The sequence below is a fragment of the Dendrobium catenatum genome, unplaced genomic scaffold (assembly GCF_001605985.2).
Source record: "Dendrobium catenatum unplaced genomic scaffold, ASM160598v2 fragScaff_scaffold_920, whole genome shotgun sequence".
NCBI lineage: Eukaryota > Viridiplantae > Streptophyta > Magnoliopsida > Asparagales > Orchidaceae > Dendrobium > Dendrobium catenatum.
In genome coordinates, this window is record NW_021319382.1 from 1142007 (window position 1) to 1166803 (window position 24797).

Sequence of the window (24797 nt, forward strand, 5' to 3'; positions counted from 1 at the left end):
AGTTCCGAGATTAATCAAAATGCGCCACATCGATAATATCGAGCCACGGTACTGAATAATAATGAGCTATAATATCAAATAAAAAGATGACGTGTCACCTTCTCATGGATGTTTTGGTTTAAGCACAGAATAGTTAATCCGTGAACTCAGCTAGGAGCTCTCCACCACGAATAGCTACAGGTTTTCTTAAAAAAAATACTGGCTTCTGGTCGGCATGCGATCTTCGTCTTCTTTGCACGGCAAAAGCTTAAACCTTTGACCGAGTAATAACTCCCAGACAAGCCGGGTGCGTTCTCCAATGGCGGCTTCGCCCCTCACGGCCACCAGATCTGCAGTTTTTAGTAAAAAGGTTTGATATTGCCGCCCTATCTTTGTACCTCCTCGTCCAATAACTCAAACCGAGCAACTGATAACTTTCTTCTTCTTCTTTTTCAGTGCGAATTGGGCGGTTCAATCTCCTCTTCCCCTCCTCCGTTAGTTGCGCATAGATGCAGGAAACACTCTTTGAATAAAATCCTCGCAGTCATGGCACCTTCCCGAACTCCTCAGCGCCCTCCATCGACCACAGGCTCGGTTTGATTTCTTTCTTTTACTCACCTAAATCTTTCATTTTTTCTTTCAGTTTATTTTTTGCGGCTAAAATCGTGAATTTTCTCTTGCCTCTTTGTTAATCTGCAGGTGAAGCACGCAATGACGATGACTGAGAAGATTCTAGCCAGGGCTTCGGAGAGGTCGCAGCTGGAACCCGGGGAAAATGTATGGGTGAATGTGGATGTCCTGATGACTCATGATGTCTGTGGTCCTGGGACAATCGGAATCTTTAAGCGAGAGTTTGGAGAGAATGCCAAGGTTAATGAATGTTCTGTTCTTTTCTTTTGGTTGTTCTGATAATGAGTTAATATATGCAATCAAACTCGAGAAATTATCACATGTAGATAATGTGCATAGCTCTATGTGTTGATTGTAGGACTACGCAATTGTGTACAGCTATGTACTCATTGTGTTTTTTTTATTTAATTCCTTTTTTTCGAAAAAAATTTATTTAATTTCCATACAAAGTTTTATATTGTTGTGTACTTGCTATGCACTTATCTAATTGGAGTAAGTAGCTATGTACTCTTATTGTCAGCATGTAAATCTACAAATGTTGTTCGCAAATAATAATTGATCATCAGACTAAGGGCTTGCTTAGTTCAAAATGAATTTTATTAAATCCTATTAAAGTAGAATTTAGTAAACAATGGAGGCATAAAACGTGGGAGCTACTTTATTACCCAGTTCATAAATTTAAATAAATCCTTGGGTTGTTTAATTCTTGTTTGAAAGATATGAAGATAGAGATTGGTTGTTGTTTGAAAATTTTGAGAATTTAATGAGATTTGGATGATTTTGTGAGTTACAAACAACCAAATTAATGAAATCTCCATTATATGTGATTCCACAACAACATTACAAGATTGTCTTTAAATTTCATTTTGTGTGTTACGTATTTGTTAGCAGACTAAAACTAAAAAAATTATATTCATGATTGTAATTCAAAATATAACAAGGATAATTATATAAACATTGTATATCATCATAATTAATTAAAGCAACATTAAATTATAGCAATATCTACATAGTATCATCAAAAGTATTCAGTTAATAATATTATTAAAAAACAAATGACCACATTGAATATGTGAGATATCCAAACATAAAAGAAGTACCAAAACTATAACAAAAAGAATATAGGGAACAATTGAGACATGACATAAACCCCCTTCTCCTAGTTTTCTCATGGATGTCAACTTGTTGGCTACTATATGACGATTGATTAACCTTAACCAGCCTATGAGCCTCTTTTGATGAGCAGACATGTTGGTACAATGATCCCTCAAAGCCATTCTTGACCGCCACCCCACAAATGTAATTTATTATATATTACCTTTAAGATCATGAAGATTTAGCTTTAATGTAAGGTTAGTGCATAATAAATTTTGCTTTACAAATAAATAAAGGTATTAGGTAAAAAAATGTATAGTATTGTCAAGCATTAAAAAATAATAATGCAATAAACATTCTTTTAAGCTATAAACATGTGCCACCAAAAATTTATTAAGTTAAAAATGTATTCTGAACTTATTATCCACACCATAAGCCTCAATCATACTGTTTACCACTCACCTTGATTGTTGAGGATTTTGTTTTCATTGAAATTGTTTGCAATGATAATAGTTAATAGTTAAAGGTATGAACATTTTGTTGTATTTTTTAATTGATTATACATTGATAACTTATAGTTGTGACCCAAGTAGTTGTTGAGATTATATAGGGTAATAGTTTCCTCAATCATGAGTTTGTCATTCACCTTAAATGATGAGGATGTTGTTGATTGTTTGCTATTTTAATAATTAATAATTAAAGGAGTGAATATTTTTCGTAATTGACTATATATTGATAAGTTATAGTTTTGACCTAAATAGTTGTTGAGATTATATGTAGCAATGTTTTGCAATTCTTGCTTGTAAGTTAGAGTCTTCATCATTTGCGTCAACAACTTATATGCCCTGGTTGTGATTGTGCCCCATCTTTGATTGTGCCATATTGAAATACATATTGTTGTCATGGTATTGATCTAAGAATTTATGTAAGATTACATAAGAAATAACAATATTTGTGTAGACTTGCAATGAAAACTCTCGCATAAGTGTTAGCACTTAAGCCATTTCCTTCTAGATTTTGAATGTCCTCTCTGCAACATTTTTAAGTTGAGCATGATGATGATTTCTTATCTTGCGCATTATTGTATGTACACCTCTCCCTATTAAGATATTCACTCGGATGGTAATGGTAACTCCTAGAAGGTGTGAGGAGCTTATGTTTATTGCCACTTCTATTTCCTTGGAGCACCATTGGGATTGTTTTCTAGTAGATATTGCTCTTTTATAATCTCTCTAATTATAACATTATGTTTTTCTTGCAACTTATGAGTCCACAACATTTCTTCTTTAGAACTGTAAGTTAAATTCTTTCTCATTGCTATTTTCATCTCAAACTCCTATTATTAGAACCTCATATTTGGCAATCTAATATGATGACTTAAGTTATACATGTACACATCCATCTTCAAAGTCAAACATACATGATTTTGGAAAATTTTCATGACTTGTCAATATTAATCCTACACCTATAGAATTCACTAATAAATGAGGGAGATAAGATTAAACGAAATTTGCAAAAGCAAGAACTGAGATTTGAACTCCTGATTGGTTATGACCTGGGAAGTGATAAGTAACTCTCCCAACATGTTTATTGGTGGAATCATAGTCACTCTGACATTCTCTTAGTTTCTCATCATCATTTTTTAAACTAAGATGATTTAACTCCTATTAATCATTGGTTGCCTCCCCTTCATTTGTAAATTGAACCTTTGTTGTTGTTTCTTATCTTCTTCTCAAAGGAAGCTGAAGAAGAAGGGTTAGGGGAAGAAGTGGCCATCCAAAATGAGAAGAAGGAAAGGATTCAAAACCTTAACTAAATCAAATTGCAACAGAGCTTGTCACAATGACAATGAAATGCAACCAAGGGTTACAATTTCATCAGGGATCTTAAACTATATTGATTTAATAGCTGACGTATAAAGAGCATCTCAAAATCAAGGAAGTACCAAATGCAAGCTTGTATTTACCTAAACAAGTTTCAATTGATTGGAAGCCATATATACACAATCGTAGCTGGAGAAAAAAGTTTTTTTTTTAAATATTGCTTCAACATTATTCGTCAAGTTAGTTATTTGAACTTCTCAACTCACATTCATGAAAAAATTAAACTGGCTAGCATATCTGAAATTCTTTGAATTATGATGAACAGAAATCTACATATTATGCTTGATTTCACTAGTAGCCCCTTTTTTATCAACATTCATAAAAAATACAATTTCCTATGATAAAAATGTACTAGTATTTTAGAAAAAATTACAAATGATCCAATTCATAAAACATCGACTTGCAAAGATCCACTTTTAAATGGAAAAAAATTTCAAGATACATAATTTTTCCTAAAAAAAGGAAAAAAGATCTCCTGATTATTGAGATCAACAATAGTTGTGAATACAAAATGATCCCAAACGAGACTAAGTGGGAATTATTATCATCAGGGAGGATGATTTAATGAGTAGGAAATGAGGGCCTTGAGATGTAGAGAGAGAGATAATGGAGATCGTGAAGGGCTGAGAAGAGAGAGGTATAAGAAGCAGAGAAGCAAGGGGCGAAGGCAACATAAAATTCTGCATAACTTGTTGGGTATTGGATTTGATAATACTAGATTTGAGCCTATATTTTTATAAAACCTATAAAAACCATATTTTAAAATGTGGATTTTAAATACCTTGTACAATTTTTTTGGTGGATTATAGATGAACGCTTAGTTAAAATCTACTTAAAACAAGTGGAACTAAATGGCCCCAAAGCATGGAACATCTTTGGGCATCATTTTCTCTTTTTTTTTTTTAATGTAGGCCACTAGAAAGCTTATATGTTATCTATAATAAAAGTACAATGAGGTGGGGTTAATGTAAATTGTTAGGAGCCTCATAGATGATTTTCTTAGTATTTCTTAAGAACCACAGTAAAGTTGACCGGTGAGCTTGAGAAAACAACAAGTACGGATCGGTCACTTAAATATTTTAGTTGAAATTGATCTTAAACTGTCAATACGGATGTTTTAGATTGATTATGAGATCGCAAAATTAATACTAAAAATAATGATTGTGTTCTGTGACAAAAGGTCTAGTAGTGGCATATTTTGGCGGCTTTTATTTCTAAGAATATTTATTTTTATTCTAGCAATAATCATTTATGGTAGACGTGTAGATTTTAAATTAATATGATATATACACATTTGTAATTTGCATATTAGAAACTTTGTGATGTAGAACGGAGATGCCGGCTTTGCTACGGAGAGGATCTCCTCTCCAAAATCTGAAGGAAATTTCCTTCAGGAAATCTGAAAATTTCAGATTTGTTCTCTGACTTCAGAAGAGCATTCCAACTTCAGGTGCTGGGAAGAAAGAATTAAAGGAGGAGTTTTAGCCTTTAGTCCAGCAAAGATATGCCGTGAGAGAGAGGAGCTTTTATGGAAAGAGGAGGGAGACGGGTGGGAGAGAGAGGAAACTCTGGGATTTATTTCAGAATTCAGTTCCGAAAATACAAATTTTATGTTCAGGAAAACTGAAACACTTTCAGATTTTATGTCCAAATTTCTCTAGCAAAGAGATAAGAGAATAGCCTCAAGCCTCTTTCTAACAATCTGAAAATTTGTTTCAGATTTTCTGTCCAGAAATTTGAGAGAAGATCTCATATTCTAATTAGTAATGAATTGAAAATTGGAGCACCGAATTACACAGCAATTTCACTTGAAAAGGAGAGGATTTGAAAGAGGAGGCGGCATGGCTGGAAGGAGAGAGGGCGGCAGCGGGATGTGGTTTGGGAGGGGATTTGAATTCCCTAATTATTTTCCTTGGATTAGGGAAGAGATTAGCTGGACAAGGTAAGTGGAAATTTCGGTTATGAGGGATTGGGGAATTTTGAATTATTTCCTAAAGCTAGATCAGGTTTTAGGAAATAATTTCAAAAGAAATTTAATGAGGGGGTAATGGGTGCCATGTGTCCACCTGGCTTAAAATGGTATAAACTTAGGAAGTTATTTAAGTAACTCTATTTGACTTTGAATTCAAATATTGTTAACTTAAGAAACTTTCCTAAAATAGATTCGCTAATTTAGGAAAGATTTCAAAATTCAAAATGTTTTGAATTTGAAATGAGGGATTTGTGGAGGGAAAGTTTTGAGTTAATGAGCTAGGGAAGTTTCCTAATAAGAGGGTATTAATTAAGACCAATTTGAATTCAAATTCAAATTGAAATCTAATTAATTAGGAGACCTCAAATTAAGGAGCTAAATTAGGAAAGTATCAAAGCCTCATGAGAGCTTTGAATTTCAAATTCAAAGCTCCAAGAGGGGCTGGCGGGTGGAGCGGTGGGGGAAGGTGGCCGGCGGCCAAGAGGGTGGGATCGGGTAAAGGTGGCCGGCGGCTATGGGGGAATTTTGTGGAGCTTGGTATGGAGGTTTGGTCGAGGGGTTGAGCAAGGGAGGAGGAAAAGAAGACAAAAATCAAAACAAAAGATAAAAGAAAGAGAAATAAAACCGTGAGCCTTGCGACTCTTCCGAAGCGACGGGTGATGCTTGCCCTTCTCCAAGGGACTTCAATCAGAGCCCCGGACCCATCCTGCCGGCTGTGAAACTTTGATCCTTCCATGGATCTCACTCTCGTCCTCTCTCAAAAGAACACAAGTGTGGGAACAATTTTATAATATAATCATACCATCCATTTTACAATAGCTTAAGGCCCTATATATAGGCTAAACATGAAAAATAAAAAATTACAAAATTGCCCCTTGGGCACAACACTCAAATAAATTACCTAGGGGTAAAACAGGAAATATCATAAAAATAAGATAAAAACTAAAATCCAAAATACTCATAAAATGAAATTAATCAGAGCCGTCGATTTACGACGCCTGCCTGTGATAGATGCGCCAGAATTTTTCGTGCCGATGTCCGCTCATCTCTCCCCAGGTGGAGACATACTCGGACTTCGTGATGTTAGCATCACAATTTGCTACCGTAACACTCGGGACTATTATTTGCAAAGATTTTCAAACACCCGGTTGGCCCACATTTAGGTCAACTTGTATATGCTGCACTTTAGTCAATCATCTGCAAGGAACTTGTTCTACTTCATGCTGGCTCTCTAGCAAATCAGGAGCAATGTGTTGATATTGCTACTGGGGATCACGGTTCCAAGTATCTTGCAGGTCCACCGTTCTCGTTAATAGGAAGTTTTATAACATGGGTCAGGAGAAAACCTTTGCTTCTGTTAGGGGGTGTGCATATTGACGATCGAACATAGAATCTTATCTTGCATTTTCTTTATTAATCACCTTAGAATTTCTCTTTGATTGCACAGTGAGTCGAGATAATTCGAAGGCTTCATTTGTCTTCCATAAACCATTATGTCCACTGCTTATCCACTACTTCTGTTCATAGTGCCAATAGTCTTTGCCATGTTGACTGACGGGTTGTTTGGCATACAAACAGTGGTTAGTCAGCCTCGCTCTAGGGATATTGAATTGTTCGATGTTTGACGTGGAGGTCGGGCTAAGTCCGCACTTGCATTCCCCTTGAGTTTGTTGGAACTTAACGGCGCCAGTTGACCTACCAACCAATTTAAAAGCCGTCAAGATTGATCTGATTCCATGCTATGATACCAAGTATATGTATACCCACATGCGAAAGGAGCTTATTAAAGATTCTTAAGAATCCATTGCATGAAATCGTCAATTAATAACTTTTGAAATAAAAGAATTCCATTAAAAGAATTCTTGATTTGTTCAGCTCGTTAGGCGAAGGTAGTACATTAGCAGATTAACTTATGCCTTGGAGATAAACAAGAAAGTAGCGAAAGCTAAGGAGCTATTAAACAACCAATCACCACTTAAATAATGAGGAAAGTTCAACCTTGGGGATTATCTCACTCGACTACACTAGGCTGGCGAAGAGAAGATCTTGCAACTAGAATTTGAGATCGACCACTTAGGAAGAAGATGCCGGAGAGTCTTTGTCCACGGGAAGTAAGTTCGGAGTAGTGCGCGATTGTCCGATGATGTCCAACGACTTGGTGAATGATGGATCTCTTGACCGCCATTCAACATTGAAGTCGAGCAGGGGGCGTCTGTCCTTCTCCTTTCTTGGCTCTCTATTGAGGGAAGCAAAGTGGGGGCGGGCGGGAGCTGGAGGAAGAGGGGAGCCGGCGGTGGCTACAGGAGAAAAGTCTAGGGTGGAGACGGAAATGTTTATGGGACTTTGCGGAATGGTATTAAACAAAACATGCATATCTTAATTTCAGTTCTTGCATATAAATATTGAGAGAGCCTTAAATTAACTGAAACTAATTGAAATTTCAAATCAATGGAATCTATGCCCACTTAATTGGGAGTTCCAATGGATGGGAAGCCAATATTGGGGACCGGCGTTTCATAGAGGAGGGGACGGGAGGTTTTACAAATCAACAACCTGAAATTTCTCTCAGGATATTTGAATGACAACGGGAGGAGAAATTAATCTCTGAAATTCTCGATTTCAAATTAGGAGTTCTATTTATATGCATTATTGTTGCATTAAAGATGCAATTAAAGAGGAGAAAACACCACTCATGGCGGCCGGCGGCAAGTGAAGGGGGAGAGATTAGTGGGATGAAAGCTTCCAAATTTGATTGATGACGTGGCAAGATAATTAAAACACTTCCAATTTAAATTAAATGTGAAATTGGAATCGTCATGACAAACTTTCATAATTTGGAAATCCCAATTAGGAAAGAATTTTGAATCTTTGAAATTCAAAATTTCAAAATTTGAAACTTGCGAAGGAGGGATATGGAGTGCGGTGGGGAAGGTCCGCAGCAGTCGGCCGGCCGAGGCTTTGGGGGGCCGCGGCGGGCTTCAACCAGGGGACGCGCGCAACACTACGAGCTCGGAGAGATTTTCTGTTCGGTGTGAAGAGAAGATGAATGGAGGTTGAATAACGAAGGAAGATAGTAAAACCTAACCATGAGCCGCGGACTCTTCCAACGAATGGTGGGCCTTGCGATGCTCCCTTGAGCTCTCTCCCTTCTCAAGCCCTCCAGCAAAAGACAGCAGTCGATAACACAAATTTTTTCATTCAAATCTTCAATATACCCACTTTTAACTAAGAAATGGACCATTTACTCTATAGGCTAAATGAACAAATGCAATGAAATTAGACTAAAATGCGCCCTTGACTACAATAGAGACCAAATACTCCCATAAGAGTGTAAATAATTGGAACAAACTAAATATAAGTAACATTAAATAAACATGACAAAATAAATAAAAGCTACCAGATCGTGGCCTGTCGATCTTCCAGGTGTCTCCAGAGATGACACATGGTCGAAAATTGTGACTGATTGTCCTACATCATTTCCATCGATTTTAGTGGGGAGCAAAAAAATGCCGCCTACTCGCCTCGAGTCATAAATCCCCTGTTAGAACTCTTAGTCACCTCCAGTAAGTGACCAGGGGTCCATACTGGAGCTCCTCCTTGAATCAATGTCCCACTGTCCTCACGTTCCGACTTCCCAATGTACCAATGAACTATTAGTAGCCTGCGGTGTAACTCTCTTCGTTTGTGGCCAATGATCTCATCATCATCTCTATTAATGCTCCCAATCATTCCTCCCGCTGATGGGTACTTGGGCGCTAAATTGGGGATGGGAGCGTAGGACTGGGGAATCTCCTTGGTGGTTTCACAAGGACTTTTTTGACAATTAGAATTATATAGAGGTTAACCAGGCGATACCCATCAAACATGACAAGTTACTAAGATCATTTATCACTTAAAATGTAGTGCTCGAAGTTACCCTTAGTGGAAGGTCCCAGCATATCTAAGCACATTTATCTTACTCTCTAAGCGCCCTTCTCATGCGCTTCTCTGGAGCATCTTCCATCTAACACACGCTTCCAATCGATCTAACGCATCTCTATCGTGACTGACATTGCTTCAATTGGATTCTTGTATCAATGTCATCCACATTCATACTCGACCTTCATTTTCCAACTTTCTTGATCTATAAGCTTCCTAAAGATAACTTTGATAAGCATATTTAGCCAGATTCGAGATCCGCAAAACAATGCATATGCAAAAGCAACCGAGGTATCCGCATGACAAATGACACGAATCAAAAGGTATACACAACATCTCTTAAACAGAAATACTGGATAGACAAACAAACTTAACATGCAACAAACAATACTAACTAAACACAGACACACAAGCGTAGGAAATACCAGGGATGAGATCACACAAAAGGGTGCAAAGTGTCGGTCTGAAGGGACTGGTGTAGGGAGGAGCAATGAAGCAGTCTTAGACTACCAAGAGTACTTCTATGAGAAAGTCTGAGTTAAAAGTCGTAGGTAGTCCTAGGAGTCGACAGTGTCATCTAGTAAATTAACAATACTTAGGCGAGGGATTGTCCTTTAACAGGGAGGGACAAAGAACATCAGTGGCATAAACAAATGAATCGGAACATAGGTTTAACTCACAGTAAGATTAGGCCTATTCGCAAATTAAGATTTCAGCACATTTTCATCACCATTAGCCATAGAAATTTATGAATAAGCATTTAAGTAGATTAATTATATGGCAACTTATAAATAGAATCACAATGATGAGATTACATCTCCTCAATGAAACCTTCCTAAATGAAATTTCCAAATTAGGAAAGAATTCGACAATCTTGAAGATTTCAAAATTCAAATTTGAACTTTGTGTATGGAATGGCCGGCGTGGGATGCGGGCGCGTCGCGGGCAGGTGGCCAGGCCGCGCAGTTTGAGAGGTGCGTCTGCGGCGGGTCCTAAAGGGCGGCAGCAAGTAGGTGAAGGGGGTTTATTTGTAGTGGGGTGGGGGAAAGGAGATGGATAATGGAAACACGTAACGAGAAGATAGAAATTCTAACCACGAATCGCAGGACTCTTCCAACGAATTGGGTGGGGCCTGGGTTTGCTCCCCCTTGAGCGCTCTCTCTCTTTTCTTTCAAGCTCTTCAATGCAAGAAGCAAAAGAAGAAACAAGAAGTAATAGTCTTCCCCGGTGTCTCCGATGCATACATGTCGAAATTGCTGACGACATGTCCTCATCACCTTTGGTCCACTAGTCCCCAGTGCATGCATATATATAGAACTCTGTATATTGACAACTTGTGTTATAATTCATTTAATGAGCACTGATGGCTCATCCTTTATCTAATTATATAATGAGGAGTAGTGATCTTCAAGATTTCTATATTATATCTCTACAAAATGGAATTGTAAATTACAATTGGGCAATGATATTTTAAGGTGACTTTATGACTGCTAATAGATCAGAACAACTTCTTTAATGTCCTACTAACTTTCCGATCTTGCCCACATACCTTATAGGTATGTAGGTTAATTTACAAATGCTAAATGAATGATGCCAACTGTTTAATGAGTAACAGGATGCCTATCTCCACACTTCTCATCGTAATAGCAATCCAGTGCATAGGCTCTACAATAGGATGAAGTATGGCCATAATTTTCATATACAACAGAGATCAACCTATAGATGCAATCGGTCCCAACTTTTCAAAACATGAATAAGGATCTATGCATGAGGCGTTCTACCAATAAGGATTGGCTTGATGTCTAATTCCTATGGCCTAATTCAGTGTTTTTAGTAACATAATTAACGATTTGTAATTTTGGATCAGCTTTATGTGAATTTTGGAAATATCTTTGGAATTTAGGAAGAGTTATAAACTTCCAAAGACAATAAGTTGTCAAACTCTTAAGTTGCTTTGTTTTAGATGAACCAAAATATAATTACTTTAACGACAACAACAAATACCATCAAGCCTTTATCTGAATTAGAACGGGTAGGAAGGAATTGATAGGGAGAGGATCTCCTCCTCACAAAATCTAGACAGCAAGCCTAAGCTGAGGCCCAAACTCTCCTATTATTCGAAAAACAAATTTCAGAATTTTCAACAAAGCATTATGAGAGGAGTTCTCAGGGTGAGAGGGAAGAGAGAATGGCAAAATAGCTTCAGGTCTTTTTTTTTTTAATTCAAACCTGAGAGAAATTAGTTATCAAGGTCTTCGAGAAAGGTGTTGGAGGTGAGAACATAAGGCTTCACATTCAGTGAAGAACTTTGGCTGAAACGTGGGGAGCTTTCTCTAAAGAGGCTTAGTAATAAATTAGGAAATAAAATCCTAATTATCATTACAGGGGCCGGTGGTTTTCCAAAAGCACAAGGAGGTTAATTATTCCTAATTCCTTTAATTTTATTAGGGAGCAATTTAGGATTAAAGTTAAGAAGAATTCGGTCAGGTGAGGTTTCAAATTGTTTCCAAAGAGGTTGGAGAACGATTTAGGAATAATTTTGATTATCCAGGAATTGATTTCAGAACTCACGGATTGAGAGGGAAATGGGGAATTTAATTTCCAAATTCCAACCAGATTTTAGGGAAAAAATTAAGAGGTGGGGCTTGAGGAAATATCGGCCAAGCAAGAAGGATATAGTCTCATTGATTTGCATTTAGGAATTAATGATGGTGATTTAATGTTCCTTAGATTTTGAATTTAAAATTCAATTGAATTTAGAATTCAGTAATGGGGCCGTTTGCTTGGTGGGAGAGAATTATGAAGGCAATCAATGCTTTCTAAAAATAATAAATTAAATTTGGGAATGATGATATCATCCCAATTTAATTTAAAATTTAAATGGGCTTTGATTAAGCAAGTTTCCTAAAATAAGAATTATAAATTAAGTAGCTTTATTTGAATTTGAATAATTAATAGAGTTACCTAAAATATGCAAACCAATTTAGGAAAGTCTTGATGGTACGTGGAGATGGGGAGGAGGGGGAGGTTGACCGGCGGCTAGAGCATTGGAGCCGGCGGCATTGAGGGTTCGGGTAGGGTGGTGTGGTCGTGGGGTTGAGAGGGGAGGAGGAAGAAAGACGATGGCTAGGAACAAAAGAGGGAACCAAACAAAAAAAACAAAGAAAGATAGAAGATAAAATGAAAGAGAGAAAATAAAAGCCGCGAGCCTTGGACTCTTCCAAAGACGGACGTGTGATGCTTTGCCCTTCTCCAAGGGACTTCAATTCATGAGCCTGGACCCATCCTGCGGCTGGTGTAAACCTCTCCGATTCCTCCCATAGGAATCTCACTAACGCTCTCTCACAAGAACACAAGTGTGGACACAAATTTTTAATATCAATTATTCATCCCCATTATAATAGCTTAAGGCCCTATATATAGGTCACAACATGAGAACAAAAATCAAAATTACAAAATTGCCCCTTGGGCCACAACACTCACATAAACTATCATAGGGGTAAAACAGGAAATTCATCAAATAAGAATTAAAATACATAAAATAACTCATAATTGAAAATTTCAATAATGGTCGTCGACTTACGACGCCGCCTGTGATAGATGCGTCAAATCTTCGTACCGATGTCCGCATCATTATCCCACTACATGGTGTTGGTAACTTGAATCCTTTTTCTCTATTGTGTCTGGTTAAGAATCAAATTTTGATTCAAATCTAATAAAAAAAAGTCATTTCTACTACTTTCTAACTAAGTCTTTTTAGGTCTAACTATCTTTCTTAACATATGTCAAGTCTAAGTCTAATATATCTACTTTCCTAATTGGGTCATCAGAAGGCCAATATTTTATGTGACCAAACCCTCTCTCTAATCTTATCTGCCACTGAAGCTACTCTAACCTTTTCAAATATATACTCGTTTCACATGCTATCTCTAAGAGTAAAGCCATCCATCCACCTAAGCATCCTTATCTCAACAACACTTAATTTTATGTTTCTCTTTTAATGGCCAACATTCTACACCATAAAACATTGCAAGTCTTACCACCATTTTATAGAATTTTTCCTTAAGTTTGAGGGGTACTTTTCTATCACACAATAAGCCTGATGCATTCCTCCACTTCAACCATTCAACTTGAATTATACTAAGAATATCTCCATCTATTTAACTATCACTTTGAACAATAGGCCCGAGATATCTAAAACGCGTACTATTTTTAATGGCCTGATCGTCCAAAGTCACAAACCCCATCAGATATATTACTACTAAAATTACACTCAATGAGTCTGATTATTTTAGCTTGACTAAGATATATAAAAATAAAATTAAGTAATTTTGCTGCATGGTTTTATTGATTTAATATTTGAAGAAATTAATGTAATTCAACTTTTGATTAATTGGTTTTACTGAAGTAACAGATAGAATGAATAATAATTGAACCGATATTTCAACAATTGAACAAAATCAACAAAATAAGACCTGTTTGGTTCAATTTGTTGGTTTTATCCAAACAATACCACCCTTAAGTATACCAATCTCAAAATATTTTCTACTCTTTATTATGTCTTGCTTGTTTTTGCTTGGATCTCCTCTTCCTTGCCTTCATCTTTGCTCGTAGAAGCCTACTTCCTTGGCCCTCCGCTCCAGCAGAAGGAAAAGAGGAGAGAAGAGAGGGAAATTTATGGGATGACTAAAGAGAGAGGGAGGGAGGATTGTAACTGAAATTTGCTTATACTATTTATAGGAATAAGACGTACATTATAAGAAACTTTAAAAATAGGAGAGAGAAGCTAAGGTTCCTCTTTGAAATAAGAAACATTCCTTGAATTAAGCCATCCTTTTTCTTATTTTGAAACTTCTCTTTCTCTTGATTTTCTTATCAATTCTAGAACGATAGTGTGTGTATAGGCTTTTCTTGAAGAAAGGCCTCTAATAATGAGCAAGGTAATCGATGTTCAACAATAAGATCTATGTTCTCATGATTAGTATTTATGTATTATGATTTAAGTCTTACTGAGAAAGGGAGAGTATATTTTTTTGAAGAATGTTTGTTTATCGCTCTTATTCCTTCTTGTAATAGTTTGCATAAGTTTCCGTCTTTGCTTTTGATTTTGCTTCACATCAAATTGGTCCATCATCAAGAGAAGATCCTTCATGTGCGATTGCTTTTTCTCCTCAAATCCCTTTCACAACATAAATTTGAATTATCTATGTTTTAAAAAAAAATTATCTTAACAAGCAGTTTCCCTATATCACAGTTCAGAAATACCTCCATTGTGTTTCTCTTGTGTTTATCTTTTAATGTTTTTAAACAAAATAAAGGAGGTTGCTATTTGCACTATTGATACGCTATAACATGCACTATTTCTTTGGATTTTAGGGTTTAAATAAAGCATATTATGTTATTTTTAACTATTTTACTATTCATTATTATGATTTTTTTTTGTGTGCAGTGTTTCATTTAAAAGCTCCTAGATCCCTACAGTTGGTTTCATGTATAATCCTACTAGGTTGATCTCTCGCGCAAATTCTTGAGTGAGCAAGAAGTAAGAGTTGCTTGAGTGAAAATGCGAAGCTACGAAGGAGATCTCATAGGCTAAGCCTGCTCCAAAGTTTCAATCTCTCGTCGACTCAACTCTTTCTTGAGTCTCGATTTCCTCTATAAGTCAAACAAAATCATATATGCAGCCAAATGTTGAGCTCCTTTTCATCTCCGAACACAACCCTCTCTCATGCAAAAGAACAAAGGAGCTCCTATTTGGGTTGAATGCAGTCATTTCTCGAGTCAATAGGACCCTCTTGATTCCTACCTTTAACCATTTGAATATTCTCTGCTAGAAGTCACAAGTATATCTTCTCATCTAGAAATCATCCCTTTTCTCTTTATCTATAGAGAGCAACATTTCCTGTAATCATGCTTATTTTTCATCTTTTATTAATGTGATTGTATCATAGCATTTTCTTTTCGTTAATTTAACTCGTTTTATTTTTTTTATTCGTTTTACTGTAACCTATTTATTAGTTGTTTACATTTGATGATGTAATTAATTTTATGATCTAGTTATCTTTCTTAAACCTTCATGTACATTAAATCAATTTCATATTTTAAGTATATGACTTAATCATCAATAAATTATTTGTTATTCTTCTATTTTTTTTGCGTTACATTTAGAATAGTTGTGTTGCATCATATGCCATGCTCTATGGCTCTATGGAATCTTTGCAATATGTTATGTTTTTCATTTTTTATCAAGTATAGTCTTATAAAATTAATGATTTTTAAATAGTTGAATCTCTGTTTTATGTAGACAATCTCCAAATAGCTAGGATATTCTTGATGATGATGTTTTTTATCTAAATAGGACTGTAGAACCAATTTTACCTTCCTGCTTTTTGTTCTAAAAAGCGATCATATATTGTAGCTTTTATGGAACTGTCCAGAACTGTTATTAGAGGCACGAGAGATGATATTCATATCTAGTTGCTGAATCATTTAATCCTACTTCATCTTTTCTTCTTAAGCTTACCATTTACTAGGAAAACATTTAGTTTGTTTGTTAAGTTTTTCCACACATTCTTATTTTCTTTAAGTTTTTGATATTAATTTCTTGATTAAAGAATTGCTTTTTGGAGATTTTTTTTCTTGCATGTATTTGCAAGAAGGTAGATGGATGGAGCAATAGAGATCCCTTGTCGTCCTATGATCATAAGTTCAGACAATTATTTCAGTTTAATTATTCTGATTTTGCCACCGATTGGAGTTTTAGTGTTAGCATTAAAATCTTAGGAATTTTAAAATCTAAATATTTAATTATAAAGGTAAAAATTTGAGGATTTCCTTCGTTTTGTATATTTCCCTCATTTGAGGAATGTAGAAATATAAATATTTTATTTATTTATTATAACATGCAATGTTATGAAATGTAGAAATATAAAAATTTAATTATAATAAAAGTATAGATGTAAGATCTTAGGAATGTAAAAATCTAAATATTTAATATAATCATAGGTTTGGGATCGTGAAAAGGTAGTCATAATACCAGATCACTACATTTTCACAAGTGATGAACGTGCAAACCGAAATGTGGATATCTTGAGGGATTTCTGTTTGGAGCAAAACATCAAATACTTCTATGATATTAAGGATCTTGGAAATTTCAAGGTATTGTTTCTTCTTCTTTGTTCTTTTGCATTCATTTTGTTGAAGAGTTTTAAGCGTAACTCTCCATTATAACTTGGCAGGCTAATCCGGATTATAAAGGTGTTTGCCATGTTGCGCTTGCTCAGGAGGGCCATTGTAGACCTGGCGAGGTACATGCCATATTTCATCTGGTTTAATGTTATGCAATTCATTTCGGCAGCCTAATTTAGTTTTTGTACATGCAACTAGGTTTTGCTTGGTACGGATTCTCACACTTGTAATGCTGGTGCTTTTGGCCAATTTTCTAGTGGAATTGGGAACACTGATGCAGGCTTTGTCATGGGCACCGGAAAGCTTCTACTTAAGGTTTGTAAATGCTTTCTTCATGCCAAACATTTTGTGCTATTTCCATGTAATGAGCTACTCTACAATTTATTATTTCTATGTAAAATCTTCAAGCTTATCTAATAAATAATTAAGCTGTTCTAGATCAACTCATTAATAAGATTACACATTTTAGATATATTGGGTCTATTGTTCAGAGTGATGGTGAAATAGATGGGAATATTATTAGCAGAATTCAAGTTTGATGGTTGAAGCGGAGGAATGCATTAGGCTTGTTGCGTGATAGAAAAGTCCCCTAAATTTAAGGAAAAATTCTATAAGATTGTGGTGAGATCTGCAATGCTTTATGGTGTAGAATGTTGACCATTATAAGAGAAGCATAATATTAAGTTAAGTGTTGAAGAGATGAGGATGCTCAAGTGGATGAGTGGCTTTACTCTTAGAGATAGCATACGAAATGAGCATATACGTGAAAAGGTTGGAGTAGCTCCAAGCCTCCAATGGAAGATAAGATTATAGAGAGTCGCCTTAGATGGTTTGGTCATATAAAATGGCAACCTTCCGATGACCCGGTTAGGAAAGTAGATGTATTAGATTTTTGCTTATGTTAAGAAAGGTAAAGGTAGACCTTTTTGTTAGAAAATATTAGAAATGACCTTTCTTTTTTAGATTTAATGAGAATTTGACTCTTAAAAGGACATAATGGAGAAAAAAGATTCATGTATCCGACTCCACGTAGTGGAATAAAGGATTGATGTTGTTGTTATTCTTGGATGTGAACTTTTATTATGAATATTTTTGCATCTATGAATTAAGTAACACATTACTATATGACATGCTCTTATAAATTTGTAGTTTGATTAAAATTTTGAGGGATTTACATACATACCATCCAATACTATTATATGTATATATCTAGCATTTAAAATATTATGTTTACTTGTCGAATGCTTAAATCTCATTCAACACATCAAATATACCACCTTGTCTAGCGTGCTCGTTCTGTACCAATTCCTCCGTCAACTTCCACACTTAGCAGATGGAGCAAAGCTTGGTGAAAGTAGTGTCTTATAGGTAAAGGGTATGAAGCTTAACAAGGTAGCCACAATGACAACATGGGCTCAATGATGTCAGTGACAATGGGGACGATGGAGTTGAGAGGTGGGAGATCTGGAGGAGGGATTCAGCGAAGGTTTTATGTTCCGTTAATTTGGTACAAAAGGAGAGGTAGCGAGTTTGCATGGGAGTGTAGAGTGTGAGAGTTTATGGAAGAATAACATAGGAAGAGTGGGCTAGGTTAGATATGTACGAAGTAGTATATTTGATGTGTTGAAATAGATTTAGGTTTTAGATAAGTAAATATGAAATTTTAGGTGTTAGATATATAAATATAATGGTATTAGGTGGCATATATGTAAAAATCCTCCTAAAATTATTGCTCCTGTTGTTGTTCATCATGGTTAAATTGTCATGTATTGGTTTCAATAGTGCATGGATAAAGTAATTTTTGTCGCTCCAGCAAATTATTTATGCCAAGAAAAGGCACCGACTTGAATGTGGTTTTATGTTTAGACGCTAAAAAAGTAAAAAGTATCTTGAGATCTGATTTTGCACTAGTGCTTATTATCTAGGAATGTTATGGTAACTCTTTATTTGTAAAACGTGTTTAATATCTATTTGCTCTCATAACAGAAAGATTATAATTCCATTTATATGTTTTAAAATTCATGATGTAATTCATGGAGAAAGCATCTGCTACTGCACAGCTGTGCTGCATATTATAAAGTTAATTATTGATTTCGGGGAAGTAAGCAAGGTGATTGTAATTATGACTTGTTTTTCAATGGCTCTAGAACTGCAACTCATAAATCTAAATGGGATAATTTAGAATACTATAATTAATACTGTTGCAAATCTGAGATTATGGATTAGACTTTTGATGATAGCAAACATTCATGTTTTTCTACGACTGCCTTGCCTACTAATTTTTCAGGTCTATAAGATCGAGCGCAACTCAAGACCAGCTCAAGATCGGGTAGATTTAGTTTGAGTTAGTCTGTAATGTTTTCATTTTCTTGAGTCAATTGTAAAAGTGGTTCATGATGCTAAGTAACCTTGCACACACACACTTGAGGGATTTTCTATCTTTTTCTGTTTTGAGTACATCGGCCTGGACGATGTTCATATCGGCCAGGACGATCCGACTAAAAACAGAAACCTTAATTAGGGCATCCTGGTTAAGGCAACCGTCATTAAGCACATCGTCCTGGATGATCCTTGTATCGGTTAGGACGATAAGCTCAAATCAGAAAGAATATGCCGCCAGATCTAGTTAGGTAAAATTTATTTTAGGACATCGGCCAGGACGATCTCAACATCGGCCTGGACGATGCAGCATAATTATGCCTAAATTAATCTAGTAATTATGAAAAGCAATTAAGGCTGATTGATACGATCACATCGGCCGGGCCAATCGCAGGGTCGGCCGGGCTGATGTCCTGGACGATTGACATCGGTCAGACTCTATTCAGGCGATGTTCAGGACGATTATACTCGAATTTGAACTAATCGGCCAGAATGATATTATATCGGCCTGGACGATGTAACAAATTTTCTTCTAATCGTCTCAAATCGTCCCGGCTGATTGAGCTTAATTTGTACTGATCGTATATGATGATAGAAATATTGTCCTGGACGATAATGTCGGTTCTTGAAATTCTTTTTAAAGAACCTGAATTTTCTCATGCAAAAAGACCTTTAGCTACTGTCTTGACCTGAGAGAGCCAAGAGGGGAGGGAGAGAGAGGGAGAGAGAAGGAGGAACTTGTGAGGGGGAGTTTGTGAGAGGGATTCACAAAGGTTGCTCCAAGTAAGGTTCCAAGGCGTCTTCTCCAGTCTTCGTCCTTCGTCCTTGGGGGTTCAAGGGAGGTAAGCCTCAACAATTGGTCGAGGTTCTCTGCCTGCTTCAGGAGGAAGCAAAAGGAGTTGGGTTCTCTGCCTGCTTCAGGAGGAAGCAAAAGGAGTTGGGTTCTTTGCCTTGCCGGGGTTGGCGAAAAGGAGTTTTTGTGAGGGCTTCTCCGCCTTGCTGTGGGAGCAAAAGGAGAGTCACTTAGTTAGTGCAATACTCGGAGGGTGCCTCCAAGGAGTAGACGTAGGTCAAGGTTTGACCGAACCACCATAAATTCTCTGTGTTCTTTTCTTACTACGTTTCCTCATTTATTTTTCCGTACTTTGATTTCTGTGGTGATTTTGGTTTTAAGTTTTTGTGCTTTGATTGTATAAGAAGATTTTTTAAAATACCAATTCACCCCCCCTCTTGGTTAGTCTCGGGCTAGTTCTTAAGTGCTTAACATCCCTAATGAACTTTCAAATACAATTGCCCTTAGCAGTATATATTCTACTTCTACACCAGGATCGCTTAATTTTTAAAAAAAGCTTCTTGCTAATTTTTGTCAATGGTAGATCGTTATTTTTTTATGTTTTAATACTTAATTATGGGTTTTCTTTTTTCAATTCTCTGTAGCATTTGCTTTGGAGTTATTCTAAATGCATGAGTCGATTTCATGTGAATTTGTAGGTACCTCCTACGTTGAGGTTCATATTGGATGGAGAAATGCCAAGTTATTTGCTAGCTAAGGATTTAATTTTGCAAGTGAGTTTTTTTGTGTCTTTAATGTCTTTTATTTGTCAACTAAAAACTTAGTCCTGTATTTTGATTGGAAATTTTATTTTGTTTTTCAAATGCATCTTGAATACCTGGGAGTAATTTTCTTCAAATTTTACTATGCAGATAATTGGTGAAATAACAGTAGCTGGTGCCACATATAAGTCTATGGAATTCCTTGGCTCGACTGTTGAAAGCTTGAGTGTAAGTGCCATGATTTACATTACTCTCGTATGTCATTTTTAGATTATTGAAACTTCATGTTTTGTACTACTTAGATGGAAGAGAGGATGACATTATGCAACATGGTCGTAGAAGCTGGGGGCAAGAATGGGGTTGTCCCTGCAGATAAAACTACATTCAAATACCTCGAGGTAAGCAAGTCTAACAGTTTGGCACCTCTTTGATAAACCATAGAGTGTTCTTTCTGCACTGCAAAACCAATTGATTAGAATCAAATGAGAAAATATATTGCCTGGGGTGTAGGTTTTTCTTTAACCAATTCTAATACCATATATGCAGGATAAGACTTCTGTGGAATATCAACCTGTGTATAGTGATGAAAATGCCAGGTAAATTTTCTCTTTTATCTTAAAGATTAGCATATTAAATCTGTTTGTTTATAAATTTTGACAAATTCGCTTCTTCAATTCCCTTACAAGATTAACAATGTGACCCTTTTTAATGTAGTACATTGTCTCCTTGTTTTGTGAAACTATTTCATGCATGGTACAAGAAGAATGAAATATGTTAAATGGTTCATTTGTAGAATGTAGTGGGTTGGGAGAATTCCTTCCATGAACTTCCCCAAAATTAGCTTTGATTGCATACTCATTATATCTTGCTATGCCATTCTTTTTTAGTCAAGTTTAACAATCTTACATGCTGAATTTAAGTTAAATTGCACAAGCTGTTAATAATTTTGATGATCATCATCAGTAGCCTTGTACCAATTATTTGGTGTAGGCTTTAACTAATCAACATTTTTCATTAGATCCCGCTGATTGTTGCTCAACAATTCTGATTATGAAATTTGTATATTAAGATTTCCTTCATAATAAATGTGTGGTGAATAATTCTGTTACATGGTGCCTTATAATACTGCTAAATTTTTAACATTACTGCTGTTATAAGTATTGATCAGCATGTGAATCTTGCAGGTTTATTCAAGATTACAAATTTGATGTCTCAAAGTTGGAACCATTGGTTGCAAAGGTTTGTGGATACCTTATTAAATAAGTATAATTGTTCATATTGGTATATTTTAATATTGGAATCCTTTCTTATTTGTTTTCCCATGCCTGTTTAAAACTGGCAGCTCAAATTCATACAATTCCTTCTTTAATTCTGCTCCTTTTATTACAGCCACATTCTCCGGATAACCGTGCTCTAGCAAGAGAATGCAAAGATGTGAAAATTGACAGGGTATACATAGGATCATGCACCGGAGGAAAGACCGAGGATTTTATGGCTGCTGCAAAGGTTTTTCTAGCCTCGGTAAGGCCATTGTTTCTGCTTTGCTATCTATACCATTTATATCGTCTATATTTTTTTTATAGCAACATATTGCTGAAGACTGTTACAGCTTAATAACCATCTACATGCTCTTTATTGCTTAGGAAATTTTATTAATTTCTGTGTAATTTTCACTCTTCTAAATTATCTCATGTATTTTACGGTTTTTACCGTTGTATTGGATGGCATTTATTTGTTCTTGCTTAATGATTTAGGAATTCAATTATTTATCATCACTGTACATTATTTTATGAATGCAGTTCGCTATTAGTTTGAGACTAATGATAGTCACGAAGAAATGTCTCTTGAGATAATTTTGTTTAGAGAAAAAATATGTTATTTTCAAGAGTAATTGACTTTTTTTGTTTACACTGAATGTTGGGTTGTTTTCTAGTTCCATTTAGATATAATTGTGGCTTTATTCTGTTTTTTTAATGAACTTGGGTTTGGTTCTGCAAATTGTTTTTGGTTCATTTCAAATATCATTGCTTTCTATTTTGGTTCAGTTTTATGAATTATATTTCGCTATTTATTACATTTAGTTGTACTTGAAATGTGAAATTTGTTTTGTGTAAATCTTTTTACATAACTTTCTAGTAATATTATTTTCGGTCTTCTCCTTTTTCTTTCAAAATATTTTCACATTAATTCTATCTTATTATTGGAGAATTTTATACTCTTCACATATGTGCTCGAACCATCTTCATTTATTCTTCATTAACGTATCTTCAATAAGTGATATTTCCATCATCTCTCATATATTATAATTTCTCATTAAAGGTTTGTTTGGTTGTCTAAAAAGGAATGCAGTATAAAATGAATACTTTAGAGTTATTTGGATGAGTGTAAAATGAATGCATGTCTTTAAGTTTTTTTTTTTTTGTGAAGTAAAGTGAATGCAATTTAAAGTTTAAAGAGTTGTGACCGGGGTGGTTGGTGGGCAGTGGCGGTGGTTGGTGGTGGACAGTGATGGGTGGCGGCCGACAACGGGGTGGGGGTGGAGATGGTGGCCGTTGGTGGTGCTCAAACAAGCTTTGGAGTGATGTAATTGGTTTTCGCTCAAAATTAGGCAGAACAGTTTACCTCAAAAATGAACTATAATGGAATACACTGCATTCACTTTACTTCATCTAACATTCAGTATTATTTAGTTACACATTTTCATAATGCGCAGGGAAAGAAGGTTAAAGTCCCCACATTTCTTGTCCCAGCCACACAGAAGGTATATATATCTTTGATTCATTTCTTCGAGCATTAAAGTCAGATATCTGAGTGTCCTAAACTTCTTCCTTCAACATTTTGAAGGTCTGGATGGATCTCTATGGGCTCCCAGTTCCAGGATCTGGCGGAAAGACCTGTTCCCAAATATTTGAAGAAGCTGGTTGTGATACTCCCACAAGTCCTAGCTGTGGTGCTTGCTTGGGTGGCCCTCGAGATACCTATGCTCGCATGAATGAACCTCAGGCAAGTTCCAACTACCCTTTGTTCTTTTGCTGAATCAGTAGACATTCAACCTTGTTATATTTTTTTGAAGCCGAATGTTTAGAGGTTTAAATGAGCCGAGTTTGTGCGTGCAGCTTTGCACGTAAAGCTAACAAACCAAAATTTTTTGTGTTTGACTCATTAATTTATCAAGCTGAACATGAGTTGTTCACAACCATGATATCTGCTTTATGCTTGAATGTTATATATATAGTTTATAAAAACTAGTCAAAATCAAACTTTATATATATATAATCAATTTATTATCTAGCCGAATATGATTAAACAAGGTCTTGTTTGTATTTGGCTCGTTAAATATATGAACTTATAAAAATTAGTTAAATCCAAGCTAATTATCAAGCTGAATACAATTGAACATAAATGAATGAGTTTTTGTAACAAACCTACTGAATGCTGTGAGATGTTTGAACCTTGATTACTGATTGAGTAGTTATGCAGGTTTGTGTTTCAACTACCAACAGGAATTTTCATGGCAGAATGGGGCACAAAGACGGTCAAATTTACTTAGCTTCGCCATATACAGCGGCTGCATCAGCATTGACCGGCTTTGTAACCGATCCAAGAGAGTTCTTGCAGTAAAAGATTGGGCTCATTATAGTCATGGAAGCTCTGTTAATCATAATTTGGATTGGATTGTTCGACGGGCTTTGTTGTCTGTTAATGATAGAACTATTTATGCTCAAAGTATGATCCAATCCATGGTTAGGAGAGAAGGAATCTGGCAAGAGTCTTGCAATTATGGTCAAGAATTAGTGACTTTTCAGGAGTTGTTTGTATTTGAAGGGGTCTAAACTATATCTAAGGTCAAGCAACGTGAAGTTATAATCAGGAGTTCTTTTCTTCCTGTAGGCTGAGCCATTTGTGATGTTACTGGTAATCTTAATTTGCTTCGAAATAAGATGAGTTTCTGCTCTGTTTATATTCATTTGTATTGATATATTGATTATTGGCTTCAGAAAGTTTTCGATGTGTGATCTATCTAGCTCAAAAGCTGTAGATAGAATATGATTTCCTGCAACTGCAAGAGTTTGTATGGCCTCAGCAACTAAGTTCTTGAAAGAAATGTTGCTAATATCTAATTTAAAGAGTTAAATGTACACTTGTGTGCTGGAATATTGTGATAAAAGAGGATAGGAGATAGATTTTATGTGAAAATT

The 24797-nt window shown here is 35.7% G+C and overlaps 1 protein-coding gene across 1 annotated transcript; it reads left to right on the forward strand.

Moving 5' to 3' along the window:
- The first annotated feature begins 298 nt into the window (after positions 1-298).
- Positions 299-24565, forward strand: LOC110114330 (3-isopropylmalate dehydratase large subunit, chloroplastic). Its single transcript, XM_020847181.2, has 15 exons — positions 299-349; positions 436-573; positions 679-849; positions 16483-16635; positions 16716-16784; positions 16864-16980; positions 20536-20610; positions 20749-20826; positions 20901-20996; positions 21145-21194; positions 21783-21837; positions 21988-22119; positions 23312-23359; positions 23443-23601; positions 24079-24565. Exons 1-15 carry the CDS (start codon positions 299-301, stop codon positions 24217-24219), a joined length of 1533 nt encoding a protein of 510 aa, XP_020702840.1. The 3' UTR covers positions 24220-24565.
- The last annotated feature ends 232 nt before the right edge of the window (positions 24566-24797 follow it).